The 19,925-nt window shown below is 37.2% G+C and overlaps 1 protein-coding gene across 2 annotated transcripts in view; it reads right to left on the minus strand.

Moving 5' to 3' along the window:
- Window positions 1–148: 148 nt before the first annotated feature.
- ints3 (integrator complex subunit 3) overlaps window positions 149–19,925 on the minus strand; it is a 27,815-nt gene continuing 8,038 nt past the window's right edge. Inside the window, exons 8-29 of one of the 2 annotated variants that reach the window (XM_073821754.1) lie at window positions 19,338–19,467; window positions 19,131–19,228; window positions 18,858–19,049; window positions 18,666–18,753; window positions 18,342–18,421; window positions 15,640–15,731; window positions 15,425–15,531; window positions 13,701–13,820; window positions 13,329–13,458; window positions 13,186–13,240; window positions 12,997–13,100; window positions 11,391–11,555; window positions 9,488–9,641; window positions 9,332–9,400; window positions 7,730–7,805; window positions 5,972–6,085; window positions 5,842–5,890; window positions 5,588–5,755; window positions 3,074–3,174; window positions 1,467–1,539; window positions 1,211–1,364; window positions 149–1,122 (exon numbers count right to left, since the gene is read on the minus strand). In XM_073821754.1, coding sequence (XP_073677855.1) covers window positions 1,048–1,122; window positions 1,211–1,364; window positions 1,467–1,539; window positions 3,074–3,174; window positions 5,588–5,755; window positions 5,842–5,890; window positions 5,972–6,085; window positions 7,730–7,805; window positions 9,332–9,400; window positions 9,488–9,641; window positions 11,391–11,555; window positions 12,997–13,100; window positions 13,186–13,240; window positions 13,329–13,458; window positions 13,701–13,820; window positions 15,425–15,531; window positions 15,640–15,731; window positions 18,342–18,421; window positions 18,666–18,753; window positions 18,858–19,049; window positions 19,131–19,228; window positions 19,338–19,467 — 2,394 coding nt within the window. In that variant the 3' untranslated portion in view covers window positions 149–1,047. Of the gene's footprint in view, window positions 1,123–1,210; window positions 1,365–1,466; window positions 1,540–3,073; window positions 3,175–5,587; window positions 5,756–5,841; window positions 5,891–5,971; window positions 6,086–7,729; window positions 7,806–9,331; window positions 9,401–9,487; window positions 9,642–11,390; window positions 11,556–12,996; window positions 13,101–13,185; window positions 13,241–13,328; window positions 13,501–13,700; window positions 13,821–15,424; window positions 15,532–15,639; window positions 15,732–18,341; window positions 18,422–18,665; window positions 18,754–18,857; window positions 19,050–19,130; window positions 19,229–19,337; window positions 19,468–19,925 lie in introns of both variants that reach the window. The other variant, XM_073821753.1, reaches the window with a different exon arrangement.

Genomic DNA, 19,925 nt, shown 5'->3' on the forward strand with positions numbered 1-19,925 from the left:
GTTAGTTTTCTTACAGACTTGGAAACCATGCACTCTTGGTAGTTGGATGGCATAGAGAAAATCACTGAGCATGCAAACTAAAAAAAAAAAAACATTAAGTAGTGCTGGAGTGTTAGTAGTATGTTACTGAGGACAGCCAATAGGTTTATTCTCATCCCAACAAGAATATAAAATTTCAAACATGACATTTGGTAAGAAAACCAAACTTTTTCCGCCCTTTTTTATTAATATCATAGTCCTTTAACATAGTTACAATCTGTTTTTATGAAAATAAGTCAGTAGAAAGAATTCTTTAAAAAGTCCATCAAGTCGTGTCCTCTTTTGTACGCTTGTACGGTCCTGTTTCTGCACCTCTGTGCATTTCAAACATGAGATAAAAACTCTCAGACCCTCTGTAAAGTCTCAGCTCCACTCTGAAGAGCCAGTGTCCAAACAGGACAGAGCGTCGGTCTTTATTTAATGATGGGCACGGGGGAAAGGTCTGTTCAACATGAAAAGATAAAAGGCTTGAACCTGAAGACCCCTATCTGCTTTCCACTATTCCAAAATGAACCTCCAAACTTGGTAAAATCTTTAATCAGTTTAAGATCCCTGTACTTCATGTTACAGTCTGGGTTCACTACCGTCAGTGGTAATCATTCTTTGAAGCACATTACCATGAATTTAATGGGTGGGCCATTGGGGAACATTAAGCAATCCTCTCCTTTAAGGCAGTCTTGTCTTGTTTGTACATCTGTCAGTCTTATGCCAGTCTGGATGTAGATTCTCCAGGCTTAGCCACCCCCACTGCGCCCGTCCACACACGTAACCAAACTCTCAAGCTTGAAATAGCCTGAGAAGTTCAGTGGTTAGAGATAGTAGAGGCTTGTCTTCCCAGGCTCCACTGCATTTGAGTCCAGAGAAAGAGTGGTGCCCCTACAGGAGGAGAGTGTTTGGGCAGGCTGGCCCTGGAGCAGATGATTGGCAGGTATCTCCAGTGACGTCACAGTCGCAGAGGGGGCGTGGTTATGCTGGGTGTGGTTGGCGTGGAGACGAGGGTTTGTCCTCTCAGTCGCTGTCGGATCCTACTGCAGACGTTTTCCGTTTTCTCTTGGAAGCTTTGGGTTTGGAATCCTCTTCCTCCTGGAGGGCAGTCAAACAAGGCAGTTTTAAACACACGATGAGTTGTAAATGATAATATGATGCTGTCAATTTGCGATTGTGGATTTACCGAAGCGCTGCTGGACGCGCTCTCCTCTTCATTGCAGGGTTGAGGAGCCGCACCCTTGCGGGATCGTGGCGAGGACGCTGGGGCTTTGCGTCGAGGTTTATGTTGTTTGGAGGAATCCTCATATTCCTCAGCTAATGAGAAAAGATCACTGAACCTGGCAGAAGAAAAGAGACAATGGACTGTTAGTCAAATAAGTGGTTAATACAATAAAATAACAGATCAAATTAAATAAATTATAATAATTGTGCTTCCACACCTCATTTTGTGGGCTTCATCGCAGCTGGCCTGAACATGCTGTAGGGCCTGTAATATGGGCGTCTGGGAAAAGACTGATATACCAACAAGAACCGTTCAGAGGACATTGTTTAAATCTATATAAACCGTGAAATAGACAAACAGGCTGCCAGGGTTGGAAATTAACAGGGAAAATGAACAAAACTGCTGTACAAATACAAGATACTGGAGCAAAAAATGCCCCTGCACAATGGAACTAAATATTAAGGTCATGATTAAAATGAAATGTTAAACTGAACAGTGTCAATTTGCTGAATTACATTTAGATACAGTGAGGGAAAAATTATTTGATCCCCTGCTTATTTGGTACGTTTGCCCACTGACAAAGAAATGATCAGTCTATAATTTTAATGGTTGGTTTATTTGAACAGTGAGAGATGGAATAACAACAAAAAAAAAAAAAATCCTGAAAAATGCTTTTCAAAAAAGTTATAAATTAATTAGCATTAATTAATAAATATTTGACCCCTTTGCAAAACATGACTTAGTACTTGGTGGCAAACCCTTGTTGGCAATCACAGAGGTCAGATGATTCTTGTAGTTGGCCAGCAGGTTTGCACACATCTCAGGAGGGATTTTGTCCCACTTCTCTTTGCAGATCCTCTACAAATCATTAAGGTTTCAAAGGCTGACGTTTGGCAACTCAAACCTTCAGCTCCCTCCACAAATTTTTTTATGGGATTAAGGTCTGTAGACTGGTTCGGCCACTCCAGGACCTTAATGTGCTTTTTCTTGAGCCACTGCTTTGTTGCCGTGTTTTGAGTCATTGTCATGCTGGAATACCCATCCACAACCCATTTTCAATGCTCTGGCTGAGGGGAGGTGGTTCTCACGCAAGGTTCTGGTCCCGTCTGAGAGGTGAGATCTTACATGGAGCCCCAGACCAAGGGAGATTAACAGTTATTCACCAACTGTTGTCACCTTCTCACCATGCTGCTTGACGATGGTCTTGTAGCCCATTCCAGCCTTGTGTAGGTCTACAGTCTTGTCCCTGACATTTTTGGACAGCTCTCTGGTCTTGGCCATGGTAGAGAGTTTGTAATCTGATTGATTGATTGCTTCTGTGGACAGGTGTCTTTTATACAGGTAACAAACTGAGATTAGGAGCACTCCCTTAAAGAGAGCGCTCCTAATCTCAGCTCATTAACCTGTATAAAAGACACCTAGGAGCCAGAAATCTTGCTGATTCAATTTTGTTGTTATTCTGTCTCACATCATTAAAATAAACCCACCACTAAAATGAGAAATGAAAACATGAAAATGGTCCTATTTTTTGAATGTAGAATTTACAAACAATTTGAAACAGTTTGTTGTTATTGGTAACAGTTTATAGTACTCTGTTTGATTCACGTAATTGGTTAAACTTAAGCATTTGATGTAAAAGACAACAGAGATACTATTAATAATGTAATTATGAAAATTGCCCATACAAAGGTAAAACAAATGCCCCTGGAAATCAATCCCAGGGGGCAAATATTGCCCCTAAATGTGAAAGTTAACTTCTGAACCTGCAGGCTGCTAAGTATTTAGTGGCGTTTTATGGATGTAAGAGTTTAATATTGAACTCACAGTTGTTCTTGGTGTTGCTGAGATTGAGTCTCAAACTGTCTAGATGTTCCAGCATCTGTTCCAGGGTCAGCTGAGCCAGTTTACTGCTGGAGCTCCTTAAACTACACAAAAACACAACACAAAATTCAAATTAGTCTCTCTGGGGTCAGTAACACTCGTTAAATGTTTTTGGAAGAAGTCTATTAATATTTGAATTTTACATTTTAAAATGTCATTTATTTATGTGATTTCATAGCTGAATTTTCAGCATTACTTTCAGTGTTTCATAATTCTTCTGAAATCATTCTAATATACTGATTTGCTGATCAAGAAATTTCTCTCCATTTAATGGACTTCTATGGTACCCCCGAGTTTGAATTTCCAAAATGCAGGTGAAAATGCAGCTTTAAGGGGCTCTAAATGATCCCAGTGGAGGAAGAAGGGTGTTTTCTATCGAAATGATCAGTTATTTTTTAAAAACATTCACAACATATATACTTTTTAATCTCAAACGCTCATCTTGCCGAGCTAGACAAGACGAGCATTTGAGGTTAAAAAGTAAATAAATTGTATTTTTTTTTTATATTTTTTTTGGATAGTTCACCAAAAAAAAGAAAATTCAGTCATTTAATTAAATCACCCTCATGTCGTTCCAAACCCGTAGGACCTTCGTTCATCTTTGGAACACAAATTAAGATATTTTAATGAAATCTGCTAGCTTTCTGACCCTGCAAAGACACTACCTTGTTGAAAGTGCAGAAATGTAGTAAGGATATTGATTAAAATAGTCCATGCGACATCAGTACTTCAACTGCAATGTTATGAAGCTACAAGAATGCTTTTTGTGTGCTATGAAAACAATGACGACTGTCGTGAACATGCATTGACTGACACAAAAAAATAAGAAATTGTTGAATAAACAACAGAAATTAGTCTTGTAGCTTCAGAAAATTACAGTTGAACCACTAATGTCACATGGACTTTTTTTTAGCGATGTCCTTACTACTTTCTGAGCCTTGAACATTTCAGTTGCATTGCTGTCTATGCAGATTCAGAAAAGTTCTTGGATTTCATCAAAAATATCTTAATTTGCGTTGTAAAGATGAACGGAGATCCTACGGATTTTTTAACGCCACGAGGGCAAGTAATTAATGACAGAATTATTATTTTTGGGTCAACTATCTCTTTAATATTTTTTGGAAACCCTGAAGAATTTCAGGATTCTTTGAATAGAAAGTTGAAAGAATCCTGAACTTGCAATAGAAATATTTTCAATTTAATGCATCCTTGCTGAATGAAAATTATTTCTTAAAAAAACAAACAAACAAATGCGTACTGATTTGTGAACAGTACCAAGCTTTAGAATGGTAGTGTGTGTATAAATAAAATATATACTTTGATATAACTTGAATTTTTTTTCCAATTAGAGAATCATTACTTAGATTCAGTAGATTCAAAATGTAGAGGCAAAATGTTTAGAGCTTACTTAAAGGAGTAGTTCACTTTCAGAACAAAACTTTACAGATAATGTACTCACCCCCTTGTCATCCAAGATGTTCATGTCTTTCTTTCTTCAGTAGTAAAGAAATGGTGTTTTCTGAGGAAAACATTTCAGTATTTCTCTCCATATAATGGACTTCTATGGTGCCCCCGAGTTTGAACTTCCAAAATGCAGTTTAAATGCAGCATTAAAAGGCTCTAAATGATCCTAGCCAAGGAAGAAGGGTCTTATCTAGCGAAGGTTATTTTCTAAAAACCATTTACAACTTGTATACTTTTTAATCTTTTTTTAATCTGCCGAGCTAGACAAGACAGGCATTTGAGGTTAAAAAGTAGGCCTATATAATTTATCTATTTTTTTTTTTTTTTTTTTTAGAAAATAACCCAGCGTTTTGCTAGATAAGACCCTTCTTTCCTCGGCTGTGATCGTTTAGAGCCATTTGAAGCTGCATTTTAGAAGTTCAAACTCAGGGGCACCATAGAAGTCCACTATATGGAGAGAAATCCTGAAACGTTTTACTCAAAAAACATAATTTCCTTACATCTGAAGAAAGACATGAACATCTTGGATGACAAGGGGGTGAGTCTGTACATTTTGGTTCAGAAAGTGAACTACTCCTTTAAAACAGTACTTTCCACATAATTACTCCTTGCATGAACACAGAAGCGTGTTCAATAATTTATTTGAAGGATATTCAATAACAGACTTGTGTAATAAATTTAAGCAATCAAATATTGTATATATGCTGCTGCTACTGCGGTTTAAATAAGAGATGCTGTTAAATATTTCTGTCTTATTGCCATCATACTTACAAATGAAGACAAAGAGTAGGCAGAAAACTGGCCCACTAGCAAAACTGGTTAATTTTACAGTATAAATATTTAACTTATTTCAAGTTTCTCCAAGGCTACAGACTCTGCTTGTAATCCACTTGAGCTTGAATCTCAACCTTTGTGTCCTCAGCCCAGGGGCTTTAAACACTCAGCAACCATGTTTCATGTCTGAGGTCACAGAAGGGTTGAATTTGTCATTACCTCTGTCGTTTACGGGGCATGTTGTTGTTTTTGATGAGCAGGGCTTTGATGTGTTCTCCCAGCAGGTCTTCGTGTTTCGCCGCCCAGTGCCGCAGGATGCTGGTGGTGAACTGATCCTCTTGGTGATAGGGTCGGCTCAGCACCATCTTCACCATCTCCTCACTCGGCCTTCAGCAGAACACAACAACAAAATAAAATTATGACTTTGTTCCACGGCAGACAAGATAAATAACCATCACTGTGAAAAGACTTACTTTTCTCTGCGCAACTGCAGCAGCAGACAGGATAGAGCTTCAGGATGTTCTGCGAATAGAGAGAGAAGAGGATTATGGGTGGACTGAGTATGTGTAGACCGAAAGTGTGTTTATAAAGAGTGATGCTCACCCTTGTATTTGAGGTGCTGTAAAATGGGGATGATGGTCTCCAGAGGGATACTGTGTGCCAGGAAAAGCTGCCATGTGCTGTACTGCTCAAATGTCTCCCAGTCCAGAGACTGAACTAAAACACACAGATGCACAGAAGCAAATTAGCTTTACAAAGCAATGGAAGAATGTTTGACACATTCACACAGATAAACTCACTAGATTTCACATAAGAGTCTGTTTGATATTCACATGTCAGGATGAAAAACTTTTTCATTAAAGAATCAGTTCACTTCCAGAATAAAAAAAAAAATTCCTCATAATTTGCTCAAGGTCATCCAAGATGTTCATGTCTTCCTTCAGTTGAAACAAAATTAAGTTTTGAGGAAAACATTCCAGGATTTTTCTCCATCTACAGTGCCTTGCAAAAGTATTCATACCCCTTTATTTTTTTCACATTTTGTTTTGTTGCAGCATTATGTTAAACTGCTTTAAATTAGTTTTTCCCCACATCATTTACACTCCATACACCGTAATAATGACAAAGCAAAAACCAGATTTGCAAATTTTACAAATTTATTAAAAATTAAACACTGAAATAAGTACATTGCATAAGTTTTCATACCCTTAACTCAGTACATAGTTGAAGCACCTTTACAGCCTCAAGTCTTTTTGGGTATGATGTGACAAGCTTTGCACATCTGCATTTGGCAATTATCTGCCATTCTTTGCCTCACCTTTTCACCTCTCAAGCTCTGTCAGCTTGGATGGGGGCTGGCAGACATTTTCTAGAGTCCTAGTTGTTCCAATCGTCTTCCATTATGGATAATGCTTCCGTGAACCTTCAGTGCAGCAGATTTTTTTCTGAACTCTTCCCTAGATCATTGCCTTAACACAAGTCTGTCACTGAGCTCTACAGGCAGTTATCTTGACCTCAGGACTTGGTTTTTGCTCTAGACCTTTTCTGAGAGGTGTGTGCCTTTCTAAATCAGACTCATTCAAATGAATTTGCCACAGTTTAACTCCACTTGAAGTGTAGTAACATCTAGAAGCAGTATGAATGCTGAGCTAAATTTCGAGTGTCCCAGAAAAGGGTATGAATACTTATGCAACGGGATCTTTTCATTTTTTTATTTTTAATAAATTTGCACAAATGTTAAAAACCTATTTTTTGCTTTGTAATTATGGAGTAGGGAGTGTAGATTGATGTGGGACAATGTTTTTTTCAAAAACCTTAATTTCTTTGCAACTGAAGAAAGAAAGACAAACATCTTGGATAAGATGGGGCTGAGTAAATTATCAGGACATTTTTATTCTGGAAGTGGAGTAATCCTTTAAATGTGTTTAAATGTGTTCAGTGATTGTCATATTCCACCTACGCAGACAAAATAAGTTAGAAACATTTATGCATTCGTTTTTTTTTAGGCCTTAGAAAATCAAGACTTCACACTAGTTACTTTAGGAGCATTAAAAAGTCATTCAAACTGGTAAAATAAAATTATATAGTGAGCAAAGAACACTGAAGCGGTTCGTGTTATGCACTTAATTTTTTTATTCATGTCCACATTTCACTTTAAACTGCAACAGATTTAATTATGCAAGGGCATTTTTTGCACCCTTATCTTAAATTTGGTATGTATTTTGTTGATTTTAGTGGTACTTTTATCTCAAGTCCCCTTTAATGTTTGAATTTGGTTTGTTTGGTGTAACAATACACTTTGAACAGAGACTTGTGGGGTCAGACACAGAGAACCATAAGAGCTTGAAACTTTAAACTTACTGAGGATGTTGAGGACTGAGTCTTTACGGAACATCACCAGATTACCCATCATCACATGACACATCAGCTCCTGAAGCTGTGAGGTGAAAACAAGAAGTTAAAGGAGATTAAAAGAAAATGTAATCTGAATTTAATTAGAGCGTATAAAGGAATAGTACCCTTGTGTTATCCTACTTGCTTGACATATGTGACCCTGGACCACAAAACCAGTCTTAAGTCGCTGGGGTATATTTGTAGCAATAGCCAAAAATACATTGTATGGGTCAAAATTATTGATTTTTCTTTTATGCCAAAAATCGTTAGGAAATTAAGTAAAGATCATGTTCCATGAAGTTTTTTGTGAAATTCCTACTATAAATATATCAAAATGTAATTTTTGATTAGTAATATGCATTGTTAAGAACTTAATTTGGACAACTTTAAAGGTGATTTTCTCAGTATTTAGATTTTTTTGCACCCTCAGATTCTAGACTTTCAAGTAGGCGTATCTCGGCCAAATATTGTCATATCCTATCAAACCATATATCAATAGAAAGCTTATTTATTGAGCTTTCATGTGATGTATACATCTCAGTTTTGTAAAATTTAACATTATGACTGATTTTGTAGTCCAGGGTCACATATGAGAACCAATGAGGTTCGTTCTCATATGTCACCTAAGTAAGGCTAAGCTTCCGTTTACCATATTGAACATATATAGAATAAATAAAATTATTCAACCCCTCAAAAACTGCAGTACTCTAGAAAAACAAGCTTTTCTGGATCCAGGATTGTATACAAATTGCACCTGTTACAGTTAACTGGCATATTACAAGTGATCATGTCATTATATAATGTAATATTTTTAAGTTATAGGATTTTTTTTTGATAACACAGCTATGTCGTATTTATTAAACCCCTAAAGTCACTTATCTGTACAGTGGGGAGCAAAATTGTCTTAAAACACTATTAAGCCTTTAGAAACTATTAAAAAACAGAATTAGCATGAGCTCAACTTAGATATAAACATGAACTTACAATGTGAAAACCAAAGATTATCGGTGAACAGGAAGTTTTTTCTACTGCTGAGAGGTCACAGAAGCACGTAAGCTTTATTTGGTGGTTTTAAAGAATAAACTATAAAATGTGAGTTTTGGGGGCTGAATAATTTTGAACATGAATGTTTAGAGCCAGTTTGAATTTTATCATCAATATTCATCAATGCTACATTCTCAGAATCACTCAAATGTGTATTAATAAACTCTCTAATAGTTTACAGATGCCTTTGTTAAATTGTTTTCACAAAATTTTGTTCTCCGCGTCCAAACATCTTGCAGGTCAAGGAAGGTTGAATAATTTTGATTGCAACGTTATTTGTGTGTTGATCAGTCGTTTTATTAAATCTGATCATCTTCAGAAAGGAAAGAATTAATCTTTATGAACTTTCTGAAGCATCAAAGATATGACATAATAGGACAGAAACCTCCCAAGTTTCATTAAAAATATCTTCACTTGTTTTTCAAAGGTGAATTAAAGTGTTATGGGTTTGGAATGACACAAAGGCCAGTAAATGACAATTTTTATCTTCAGTATGAACTCTATGTAAAAGTTTATATTTCTAACCTGTGCCGAGTCAATGACAGCCACGATCATGTTAAGGAGCTCTCCACTACGCAGGGTCTCATCTGGGAACTGCACAACACAGACACAGAAAAAGTCAAACAATGCCGTGAAAGCCTCTATTGCAAGCACATGGTCTTTGAGTACAATGTGTGTTACCTCTGAATAGATGGAGGGGGTTAGGTAGCACAGGAGCCTCACATCATCCTCCTGACAGGCCTTCATGTCCATCATCAAGCAGGTGTGCAGGTCACCCAGAGCCGTAGCCTGAGCAAAGGACTCATACAGACTCATCTTCCCCGCTGCTGCTTTGCTGCAAAGACGCACAAACCAGTGTATTATGAGAACACTGAGCATTCAGAGCAAGTTCAGTATAAATTGCTGACACTGACAACCAGCAGAACCAATGTCTCTTTCAAGTGTGGAAATTAGGAAAGAAGAATTGCAATCACCCTACTGTGGTGCTAAGCAAAAATAACATAAACTATGAAATATTAATTTTCAGTTATTTTACAATATATATGGCTGTGCAATCAATCATAATTTAGTTTAGATTTCAATTGATTATGAAAATACAATAATCGAGAAAAAAAACGATCATTGCTGCCGATTCCACCACCTTTGTGCATTTTCGCTCCTCTATAAAAACCTAATTTCACATGCAAATCAGTAAAATAAAAATAAAATGAGACATGCTTGATTTATTAATGTTTATTTGATGTTGTGTTTTTAAAAGCATCAAAGAGAATTTGCGCTGTTCTATGCGTTCAGAGACAGAACAGAACATTGACAAGCAAAGTGAGCGTTTAGCTTAAGATGCATACCTAAACGGTCAAATACATCCAAATATTTGTCTTTTGGTGATTATTCGTGTAAACCTTCGTCAGTTATGTCTCAAATTAACGTAAACCATTGAGAATGAATATACATCTGTAACAGTATATTGGATCCGTGCAGCTCTTAAAGCGGCCACAAGTAATATTCCTTCTGCCGTCTCTGTGCTTAATGTTAATCAAACAACAAAAGACAAAGACAAAGTCACTCACTGCTCTTGACGGAGGGACTTTTGCAGTTTTTATAAGAAACAAAGCACGTTTAATTCTTACAGTGAAGACTATGCCGTTTTATTTTACATTCAGTTTAATTTTCAATTTACATTAAAATCAATTTATTCTACATTGTTTGGCTTTCTAAAACATCAGTGTGAATGTCTTTTAGACTGAGACCGTATACCACAATTAAAAAGAGGGTTGAGTCCCCTTTAAAATTAAGGTTCAAGTCAATTTACTGACTTTTTTTGCTTACTCAAGTTTTCAAATTTGAAATGTACAAAATAATATTTTTTTCCAGTGTCTTCGTTATACTTTTTTTTTAACATCGAAATAATATTGTATCGTGGACTTCATCAAACGTTTAAAAACACTGCATATTCTTCACTGTGTAAATTAAATATATATTTCTTCTTATTAAAGTTACAAAAGTGATTTGTTCAAGAGCAGTGAGAGATTTTCTTTTTTTTTTGTAGTTTGATTAATATGAATGACAGACAGCAGAAATATTAGACTGCTGTCACTTTAAGAGCCGCCCGGATCCAATATACTGTTAAATGAGTTTTCTTTCTCAGCTGTTTCAAGGCTTAAAAAGCAGCAAAATAACTCTGTTCAATACTCCAGTGCTCTTTAAGCACCGAAAATCAAAATCGAAAATCTCTACCTGTTGACAAATTTCTACTGGTTAATCATGTCTCCCGCTTACCCCTAACAAAGACAGCTAATAAACAATGAGAAGATCCTTCTAAGTTTGCCCTCTTGAGTAAATTTTTTTTTGCTTGTATTCATCACTTCCGCACTGCTTCGCTACAATGAACAGCCAATCAGAATTATCTGCCTCAATGACAGGCTTTACTGCCAATGCAACATGCTCAATTGGCCAAAAAGCCAATGCTCAGACAGATGCTCAACTAAAGCCTGACATTGGCAGACCATCAGTTTGATGTGTCATGGCCTTAGCAAAATAGAAACCATCTGATTGGCAAGATATTATTTGGACTTTTTGACCCTACCTAGCTTTGAGGTAGTAGAGCAGATGATAACCGATTTTCGGCTGCTTCTGGTAGAGCTCTGCGAGCAGGTCCAGCAGGACAGAGAAGCCACTGTTGTCCTCCTGCATCTGACACAAGTTCCTGAAGATCAGACAGACCGGCTTACACACAGACTCCTCCAGTGACCTGCAAACACACAGCAACCCATTAGCTTCTTCATTAAGAAAGAAAAACAATAGTGACAGGAAAACAAGAATGGGAATGGAATCAGGACACAATGCAGGCTGGAACCAAAGACACATATCTAGTGCTAACTAGGGCTGGAGCTATCGATTATTTTAGTAATCGAGTATTCTACTGACTATTCCATCGATTAATCGAGTAATTGGATAAGTAGTCATTTTTCTTTATCAAAGAGCAATACTAAATATACAAGAGAAAATAAGATAGGTCTCTTAAAATTAACAACTTATTTAAATGACAACTAATTTAAGCAACTCATTTAACTTAAGTGGCTCATTGCGATTGAACCGAATCATTTAAACAGTTGATTAATTTAAACAGTGCTGTGTCTGTGTGTGGAATGATTTCTGTTGGCGAAATAGAGCAAAAACAGGCAATATCGTGTCTAAAACGTAGGTCTCTTAATATTAACTTGTTTACATTTGTAATCATGCTGATTTTTGGAGGTGAAAACTGGCACTCTTCGTGGGATATTGACTAACTTTCTTTGTGGTACTTTTATGCATAACTGTATGGGATGTATGTCTGTGTGTGTGTGTGTGTGTGTTACAGAGAGAGAATAACAACATCAACATCAATGGTGCTTAGCCTTTCACAAAACATAGCTAACTAAGAGACATCATAACTATCCACCATTGTGATTTATGGTCTTAGAAGAGTATTTCACTTTCAGAACAAAAATTTACAGATAATGTACTCACCCTTTTGTCATCCAAGATGTTTGTCTTTCTTTCGTCAGTCGTAAAGAAATGGTGTTTTTGAGGAAAACATTTCAGAATTTCTCTCCATATAATGGACTTCTATGGTGCCCCTGAGTTTGAACTTCCAAAATTCAGTATAAATGTAGCTCTAAATGATCCCAGCCGAGGAAGAAGGGTCTTATCTAGCTAAACGATCGGTTAGACAAGACGAGCATTTGAGGTTAAAAGTATATAAATTGTCTTTTCTTTTAAATAACCCATTGTTTTGCTAGATAAGACCCTTCTTTTTTTTGGCTGTGATCGTTTAGAGCCCTTTGAAGCTGCATTTTGGAAGTTCAAACTCGGGGGCACCATAGAAGTCCATTATATGGAGAGAAGTCCTGAAATGTTTTACCCAAAAAACATCATTTCCTTACGACTGAAGAAAATAAGACATGAACATCTTGGATGACAATGGGGTGAGTACATTATCTGTAAATTTTTGTTCTTAAAGTGAACTACTCCTTTAAAAATGTCCGGCGATTATATGGTTGTGCATGTTCTGTGTGTAGTTACAGTAAATGGAGTAAACAAAGCCTCAATGCAAATAATTTGCCTCGATTTTTTGTATTCGAGTTACTCGAGAAATCGTTTCACCCCTAGTGCTAACCGCACAGGAAGTAGAGAAAGAGAGGGAAACATACTCTTCTGTGATCTCCTCAGGCAACACATCTCCTCTGAAGTGACTCTTAAATAGTTCAGCCATACAGGAAGCAAGAGTGGACATCTGCTCCGAGTCAAAATCCTCCTGAAAGAGGACAAACAATAAAAAGTGTTTATCATCAGCCGTATTTAAATCTCAGATCGAAATGTTCACCCCGAGTAAAGCTCACCTCTAAAATAAGATCCACAATTTCCTGCATGACCTCACAGTGTGTTTCTGTGTCACTGAGAGAGAAAGAACCGCACAAATTGAGACTCATGCAATTAACATCTTATTATGATTATAATACACTGTATTAATCTCGTGTCTCACCTTCCTTTCTGCAGCTGCAGAACCCTCTCTTTAAGTGCCTCGTCTAATTGGTCCACAAAAGGTGTGATGTCAGCAGGCTCGTCGATGTAGGTTTCTTTAAGCTGATGGAACCTGAACTCTCGCTTTTTACCTTGGGATAAACAAGGGTTCTTATCATGATGGCACTGATGAACTGAAAACACAAAAGTGGGTCATGGGCATCATTTTGAGCTGGAGCCACTGATCTAGATTCTGACAAGATTGAGCTCTAAAGCAGAGAACATGAGCTCCACTCCAACTGAAATCACGCTGTGAAGCCGAGCCTCTTATTCTTAATTGGTTGATCTGAAGGCCTGAGCTAAAGTGCATCTGCTATTACTGCAAATGTCTTACCCTTGTTGTTCAATTCTTCCTCATCATCACTGAAGGTAGCATCTGTGTTGTCATAGCAACCGTCCTCCTTATCAAGCACATGATTGTCCATCTCCAAAGGAACAGATTCCTCCATTTTTACTACAAAGAAATACAGATAAAAACTGTCCACATTAAAACATGCCATACCTCAAGCAGAATTTTATTCCACTGGTTTTTGAGATTGTAGATCATAATGTTATAATCCCTGCTGGATCTTAATTATAATACATCTATTACAAACTACACTAGTGGCTCTCAACAAGGCATCCTACTTATTTTTCATTGTAATTTTAAGAACCAGAATTCCTTCAGTCAAAAAAAAAAAAAAAAAAAAAAAAAAAAAAAGGACATTACCAGTCAAAAGTTTTTGAACAGTAAGTCTCTTCCACTCACCAAGCCTGAGGTATTTGATCCAAAGTACAGTAAAAACAGTAATGTTTTGACTATTTAAAACAACTTTTTTATTTGAATATATTTTAAAATGTAATTTATTCCTGTAATTTCAAAGCTGAATTTTTAGCATCATTACTCCAGTCACATAATCCTTCAGTAATCATTCTAGTATGCCAATTTGCTGCTCAAATGAATAGAAAGTTCAGAAATGGAAATCTTTTATACATCACAAACATTATCAGTGTTTCCCCTAGATTTACAGCTTTTTTTTGGAGGAGGGGGGGGGGGGGTGTATTGCCAGTAACCAACAGCAATTTTTTTGGTACTTTACTCTGTGTAATAACAAAATCATTTATTTCAGTGAAAAAAATAAGTCTAAAACTCTCAATTTCAACATTTTAAACAATAGGGCCCTTAAAACCTTTTTTATTTTATTTTTCTGATTAAATCAAGGCATTAAACATTTTTTAAACATTTAACAGATTTTAAGAGTTACATTTTAAACCATACTTTTATTTTGACATGTTGCCATGAAGTTTCTGTGTGTATACACTATGATATGATACTAGTTTTCTCAAATGAAACAGTAAAATTCTCAAAGTGACACTCACAGCAGCTCTGGAGATTAACTTTATGTGTTCATGTTGTCATTATAGTGAGACGCAGAGGCCGAAAATCACTGCGAGCATCACACGTGTTTCAGTATGTGTGTAGTAAACAAAACTACATCTCTGCATCTACTTTAGATCAATTTAAAGCATTTTTGCTAAACCAAAGTATTCATTTCTAGAATACGTAAACACTAACTAACACCAGAAATATCTCTGAGGGCCTTCAAATACAGTTCTTGACAAAGGAGTCAAAAAACGCACACACTTCATATTTCTACTAAAGTATATACTTCACTGATGAGATGGGAAAGTAGATAACCGAGTAGTAAGACTTAAATTTGCATCTCAGAACTAAAGACTTTGAGGTATTGAGCAATGTATGCATTTGCATGCATACTAAATTAATTTTTTTAATTAATTTGAGCACCATTTATATAAATTCAACCACAACTTTTTTTGAAAAAGTGTTTTTGGCATTCGCTGTCGTTTAACCTGAACTACACAAAAATGGTCACAAATCCCTCTTCCCAGCAAGAGAGATTTATCAAGATTTATGCAATTTAAGTGCATCCCAAAACACAGTACGCTGAAAAAAACAAAACAATGCCTGCTTTGTATTATAATTCTGGTGGACTAAATTGGTTTGGAGTTTTTGTTTTTGACATTATTGGCAATGAATCAGTGGTGTGGAGAGCTGACCTTCTGTGGGTGGTGAGGGGGAATTGCAGAACTCTGGGAAGCGTTCTCTCAGCATAGACCGCAGCTCACGGTCCAATTTAGGGTTGTCAAACAGAGGTGCTAAGTGACTGAGAGAGATATTAGGAATTTATTACATAGAAAACATCTCTAACCCAGCAGAGAGAAATTGGTGGCATTTTTGAAAAAGTGTCCGTGTGTGTGTGTGATAAACTCACGCCAGAACTCTCTTCTCCATGATGAAGGTGAGAGAGTTGAAGACGCCCTGCCGCACTTGACTCTCAAGAGGAGGGAAAAAATGTGGGATGATCTAAAGTAGAAGAAGAAAGCGGGTTAAACCAAGATTTGAAAGACAGGAATTCACAATATTCAGAACGTCCTCTAGTATTATTGGTTATTATAATTCTTCCCACACACATGGTTTTAGTTGCATTAGCAAAACAGTTTTTTCAGTAACACTTTAAAATAAGCTTCCATTTCTTTGCATTAGTTAACATGAAGTAACAAATGATAGGTTATTAATATCAAAGTTCGCATATGTAAGGATATTAAAGGAGAAATCCGGTGTGATTTTGACCTAAAGTGTATTGAATCATGATACCGAGTGTGAACGTACCTTGCATATCTCATCTCGGTTTGTGTCCAGCAGTCCGAAATCTGGGGTCAGTTAGTCGATGCTAACAACAGGTCATCTTGAATTTAGTCACGATAAGTCGAGTGTCGAGCACCAAGGAATTTATCAGGTTATCAACTTATCAGGTTGTAGTTTCCTTCGTGCTCGACACTCGACTTATCGTGACTAAATTCAAGATGGCGGCGACCGGTCTGTTTCTGGTGGAAAATGTCTGTATAAATCTTCTTGTAAATAAACTACCGGTGCTTTTTCTGAGTTCCCAATGTCTCGTTTTAAATGTCAGGGCCCTTGGAAGTCTACCAATGAAGTGTGGAGCTACTTTGTACCTCGTAAATGGCGTAAAACAGTGATTTATTTACATGGCTTCTCCGATGCCCGATTCACCCTCATTGACAACCTGCTGTTAGCATCGGCTAACTGACCCCAGATTTCGGACTGCAGGACACAAACCGAGATGAGATATGCAAGGTACGTTCACACTTGGTATCATGATTCAATACACTTTAGGTCAATATCACACCGGACTTCTCTAAGTAAAGATCATGTTCCATGAAGATATTTTGTAAATTTCCTACCATAAATATATCAACTTAATTTTTGATTAGAAATATGCTTTGCTAAGAACTTAATTTGGACAACTTTAAACACGATTTACTCAATATTTTTATTTTAATATCTTGAAATTCAAATATTGCCTTTCCTACAATACATCAAAGGAAAGCTTATTTATTCAGCTTTCAGATGATGTATAAATCTCTTATAATGTTAATTTCAGCATTTACTAATGCATTATTAAAATCAAAGGCTAGAAGAAGTAGAAAAAGAAGAAGAAGAAGAAAAATCTAGAAGAAGAAGCCTAAAAGGAGAAACAGATAAGAAGCCGCCTAAAAGAAGAAGAAGAAGCCTAAAAGAAGAAGCAGAAGAAGAAGCCTATAAGAGGCCTATAAGAAGAAGCAGAAGCCTATAATAAGAAGCCTAAAAGAAAAAAAGAAATCTAGAAGAAGCCTAGACGAACCCGAATAAGAAGAAGCCTAAAAGAAGAAGAAGAAGCCTAAAAGAAGAAGCAGAAGAAGTAGCCTTTAAGATGAAGCCTATAAGAAGAAGCAAAGCCTATAAGAAGAAGAAGCCTAGAAGAGGAAGAAAAAGCCTAGAAGAAAAAGAAGCCTATAAGAAGCAGAAGAAGCAGAAGCCTATAAGAAGAAGCCGAAGAAGAAGCCTAAAAGAAGCAGAAAAAGAAGCCTATAAGAAGAAGCAGAAGCCTTTAAGAAGAAGCCGAAGAAGAAGCAGAAGCCTAAAAAATAAGCAGAAGAAGCCTAGAAGGGGAAGAAAAAGCCTAGAAGAAAAAGAGGCCTAGAAGAAGAAGCCTAAAAGAAAAAAAAGAAATCTAGCAGAAGAAGAAGCCTAGAAGAAGCAGAAGCAGAAGCAGCCTAGAAGAAGAAATCCAGCAGATACAAGACGTGCCTTTGCACCATGGTGTAATAAATGTATTGTTCATTATTCGTTCATGTTAACAAAGGACATCTTATGGCGCTTTTCCACTACACAGTACCAGCTCGCCTCGGCTCGACTCTGTTTGGTTTTCCACTGTGTAAAAGTTGTACCTGTACCTCCACAATAGTACCTGGTTGTCATAGCGATGCTGCAGGAAACTGCCGTGACGTAATCTTCTACGCGACACACACCCGCTGTCTGCACCTCCTCGTTTGACCACGGCGTATTCTTCTGAGTTGCCATAATATGTAATGGATTGGATATGTCACGCAATCTCTGGCCAAACTTTTTAAAAATGGCAGGGTTATTCTGGATACTATTGCTGGCGCGTGCAATGATGACGCAGTGAATAGTGACGATTCTCTCTGACCAATCAGCAGTCTGCTGTGTTTTCACGTCACATTTTAGTATCGCCTCAGCTCGCTTGGAACCTCGCCGGAGGTGGTACGAAAAAAAGTACCTGGAAGCCGGTACAGGTACAACTTTTACACAGTGGAAAACCAAACAGAGCTGAGTCGAGTCGAGTCGAGCCGAGCTGGTACTGTGTAGTGGAAAAGCGCCATTATTGTAATGTCTTACCCTTAGATAAAATTTGACAAAATTTATCAATCTTAGTTAATGACATGTTAATTTCAACATTCACAATACACTGTTATAGAATAATGTGTATATAGGTATTTTGCACCACAATACTAGTAATCGGGTAAAAAAGATTTGACTATTTTGTGGCCATTACTCCCACTAATGTGTAAGAAATTAATAAGCTCTTAGATACAATAAGACAGTGTTTCTCACCCGACACATGAAGTCCAATAGTGTGGCTGTTATAGCAGGATGTGGCTTCATGGAGTGATGCATCACCAAAATGGCTGGCTCTAAAAAAAACAAGAGTCCGAGAGAGAGACAGGGAGAGGGAGAGAGAGAGGGAGAGAGAGAGAGAGAGAGAGAGAGAGAGAGAGAGAGAGAGAGAGAGAGAGAGAGAGAGAGAGAGAGAGAGAGATCAAAGGAAAATAAAAGCAGAGCATCAGTGACTGTGTGAAGGCAAAGCATGTGGTTTGTAGATGTCTGTTTATAAAATAAAATTTAAATGGCTCAAAAATGGCTTCCTGCATTTCTTACCGATGTTCATAATGCTGTCTTTCTCTGGGTTGAAGAACAGCCAGTCATAGAACAAGGCCAGTTTGGCATTTGACGCAGCAACATTAGACTGCAGAGAGTGATGGAGTTCAAATTTAGCATTGGTATTAAAACAAAACAAAAATCACATCTAGAAAAAGTCAAAGTAGGTACTTTGTTTTAGTATTTACTTACTGTGCAGGTAGTCAGGAGCCATCCAATGATCGCCCAGCGTGGCAGAATGTCAGAGCTCAGCACTTCATTGGATGGATGAACCACACCGCATATGTAACGTATGAGGTCACAGCGCAGCGACTGGCTTTCAGCTGTGGACAGATATTGCCGCTGAAACCAGTCCTGATAGCGCTTCTGCTGGCCAAACCGAACCTGCAGCCAGGAAGAGCAAGAGTGTTTGTCATAAACTTATTGTGATTTCAGTGTCAGATGTCAGTGTTCGTGTGTATTTACCCGTGAGGTCATGAACAGCAGCTTGGTCTCCATGTCAGGGGTGAGGCGACAGGCCAGAAACTTGCGTGAGGTTCTAGAGGTGAGGAGCTGCAATATACCTGCAGGACAAGACAAGATAGACCAATTTATTAACACACACAGATTTTACAGTGCATACCACTTCTATTCAAAACTGATGTTTCACTGTGGAAATTTTCTCCAACACACCTGTGAACTGTGGGCTAAGGGCCTGAGGACTGTGCAGCAGGTCTTTCCACAGCGACTCCATCTCAGGAATACGAGCCACATTCTGTAAGAGCCTCACCAGATCCCTCCCGATAATAAAACACTCCATGAACTGTTAAAACACAAACACATAGTAATTTAAAAACATGAAATGCCACTGAATGGCAACAAAGGTGAAACAATAACATCTAAGAAAAAATATGCTTTATACATTAGAATTTGATGGAAACAAGGGTATTTCAAATACACTCCCAGTCATGTTTTCATGTTTTTTAAAGAAGTCTCTTCTGCTCACCAAGCCTGCATTACTATTTACCATTTAATTTACTATTTAAAATAACTGCTTTCTATTTGAATATATTTTAAAATGTAATTTATTCCTGTGATCAAAGCTAAATTTTCAGCATCATTACTCCATTCCTCAGTGTCACATGATTCTTCAGAAATCATTCTAATATGCTGATGTGCTGCTCAAGAAACATTTTTATTATTATGAATAATTAAAACAGTTGAGTACATTTATTTTTAGGATTCTTTGATTAATAGAAATATCCATTGAACAGCATTTAT

Source organism: Garra rufa, chromosome 17 (genome assembly GCF_049309525.1).
Source record: "Garra rufa chromosome 17, GarRuf1.0, whole genome shotgun sequence".
NCBI lineage: Eukaryota > Metazoa > Chordata > Actinopteri > Cypriniformes > Cyprinidae > Garra > Garra rufa.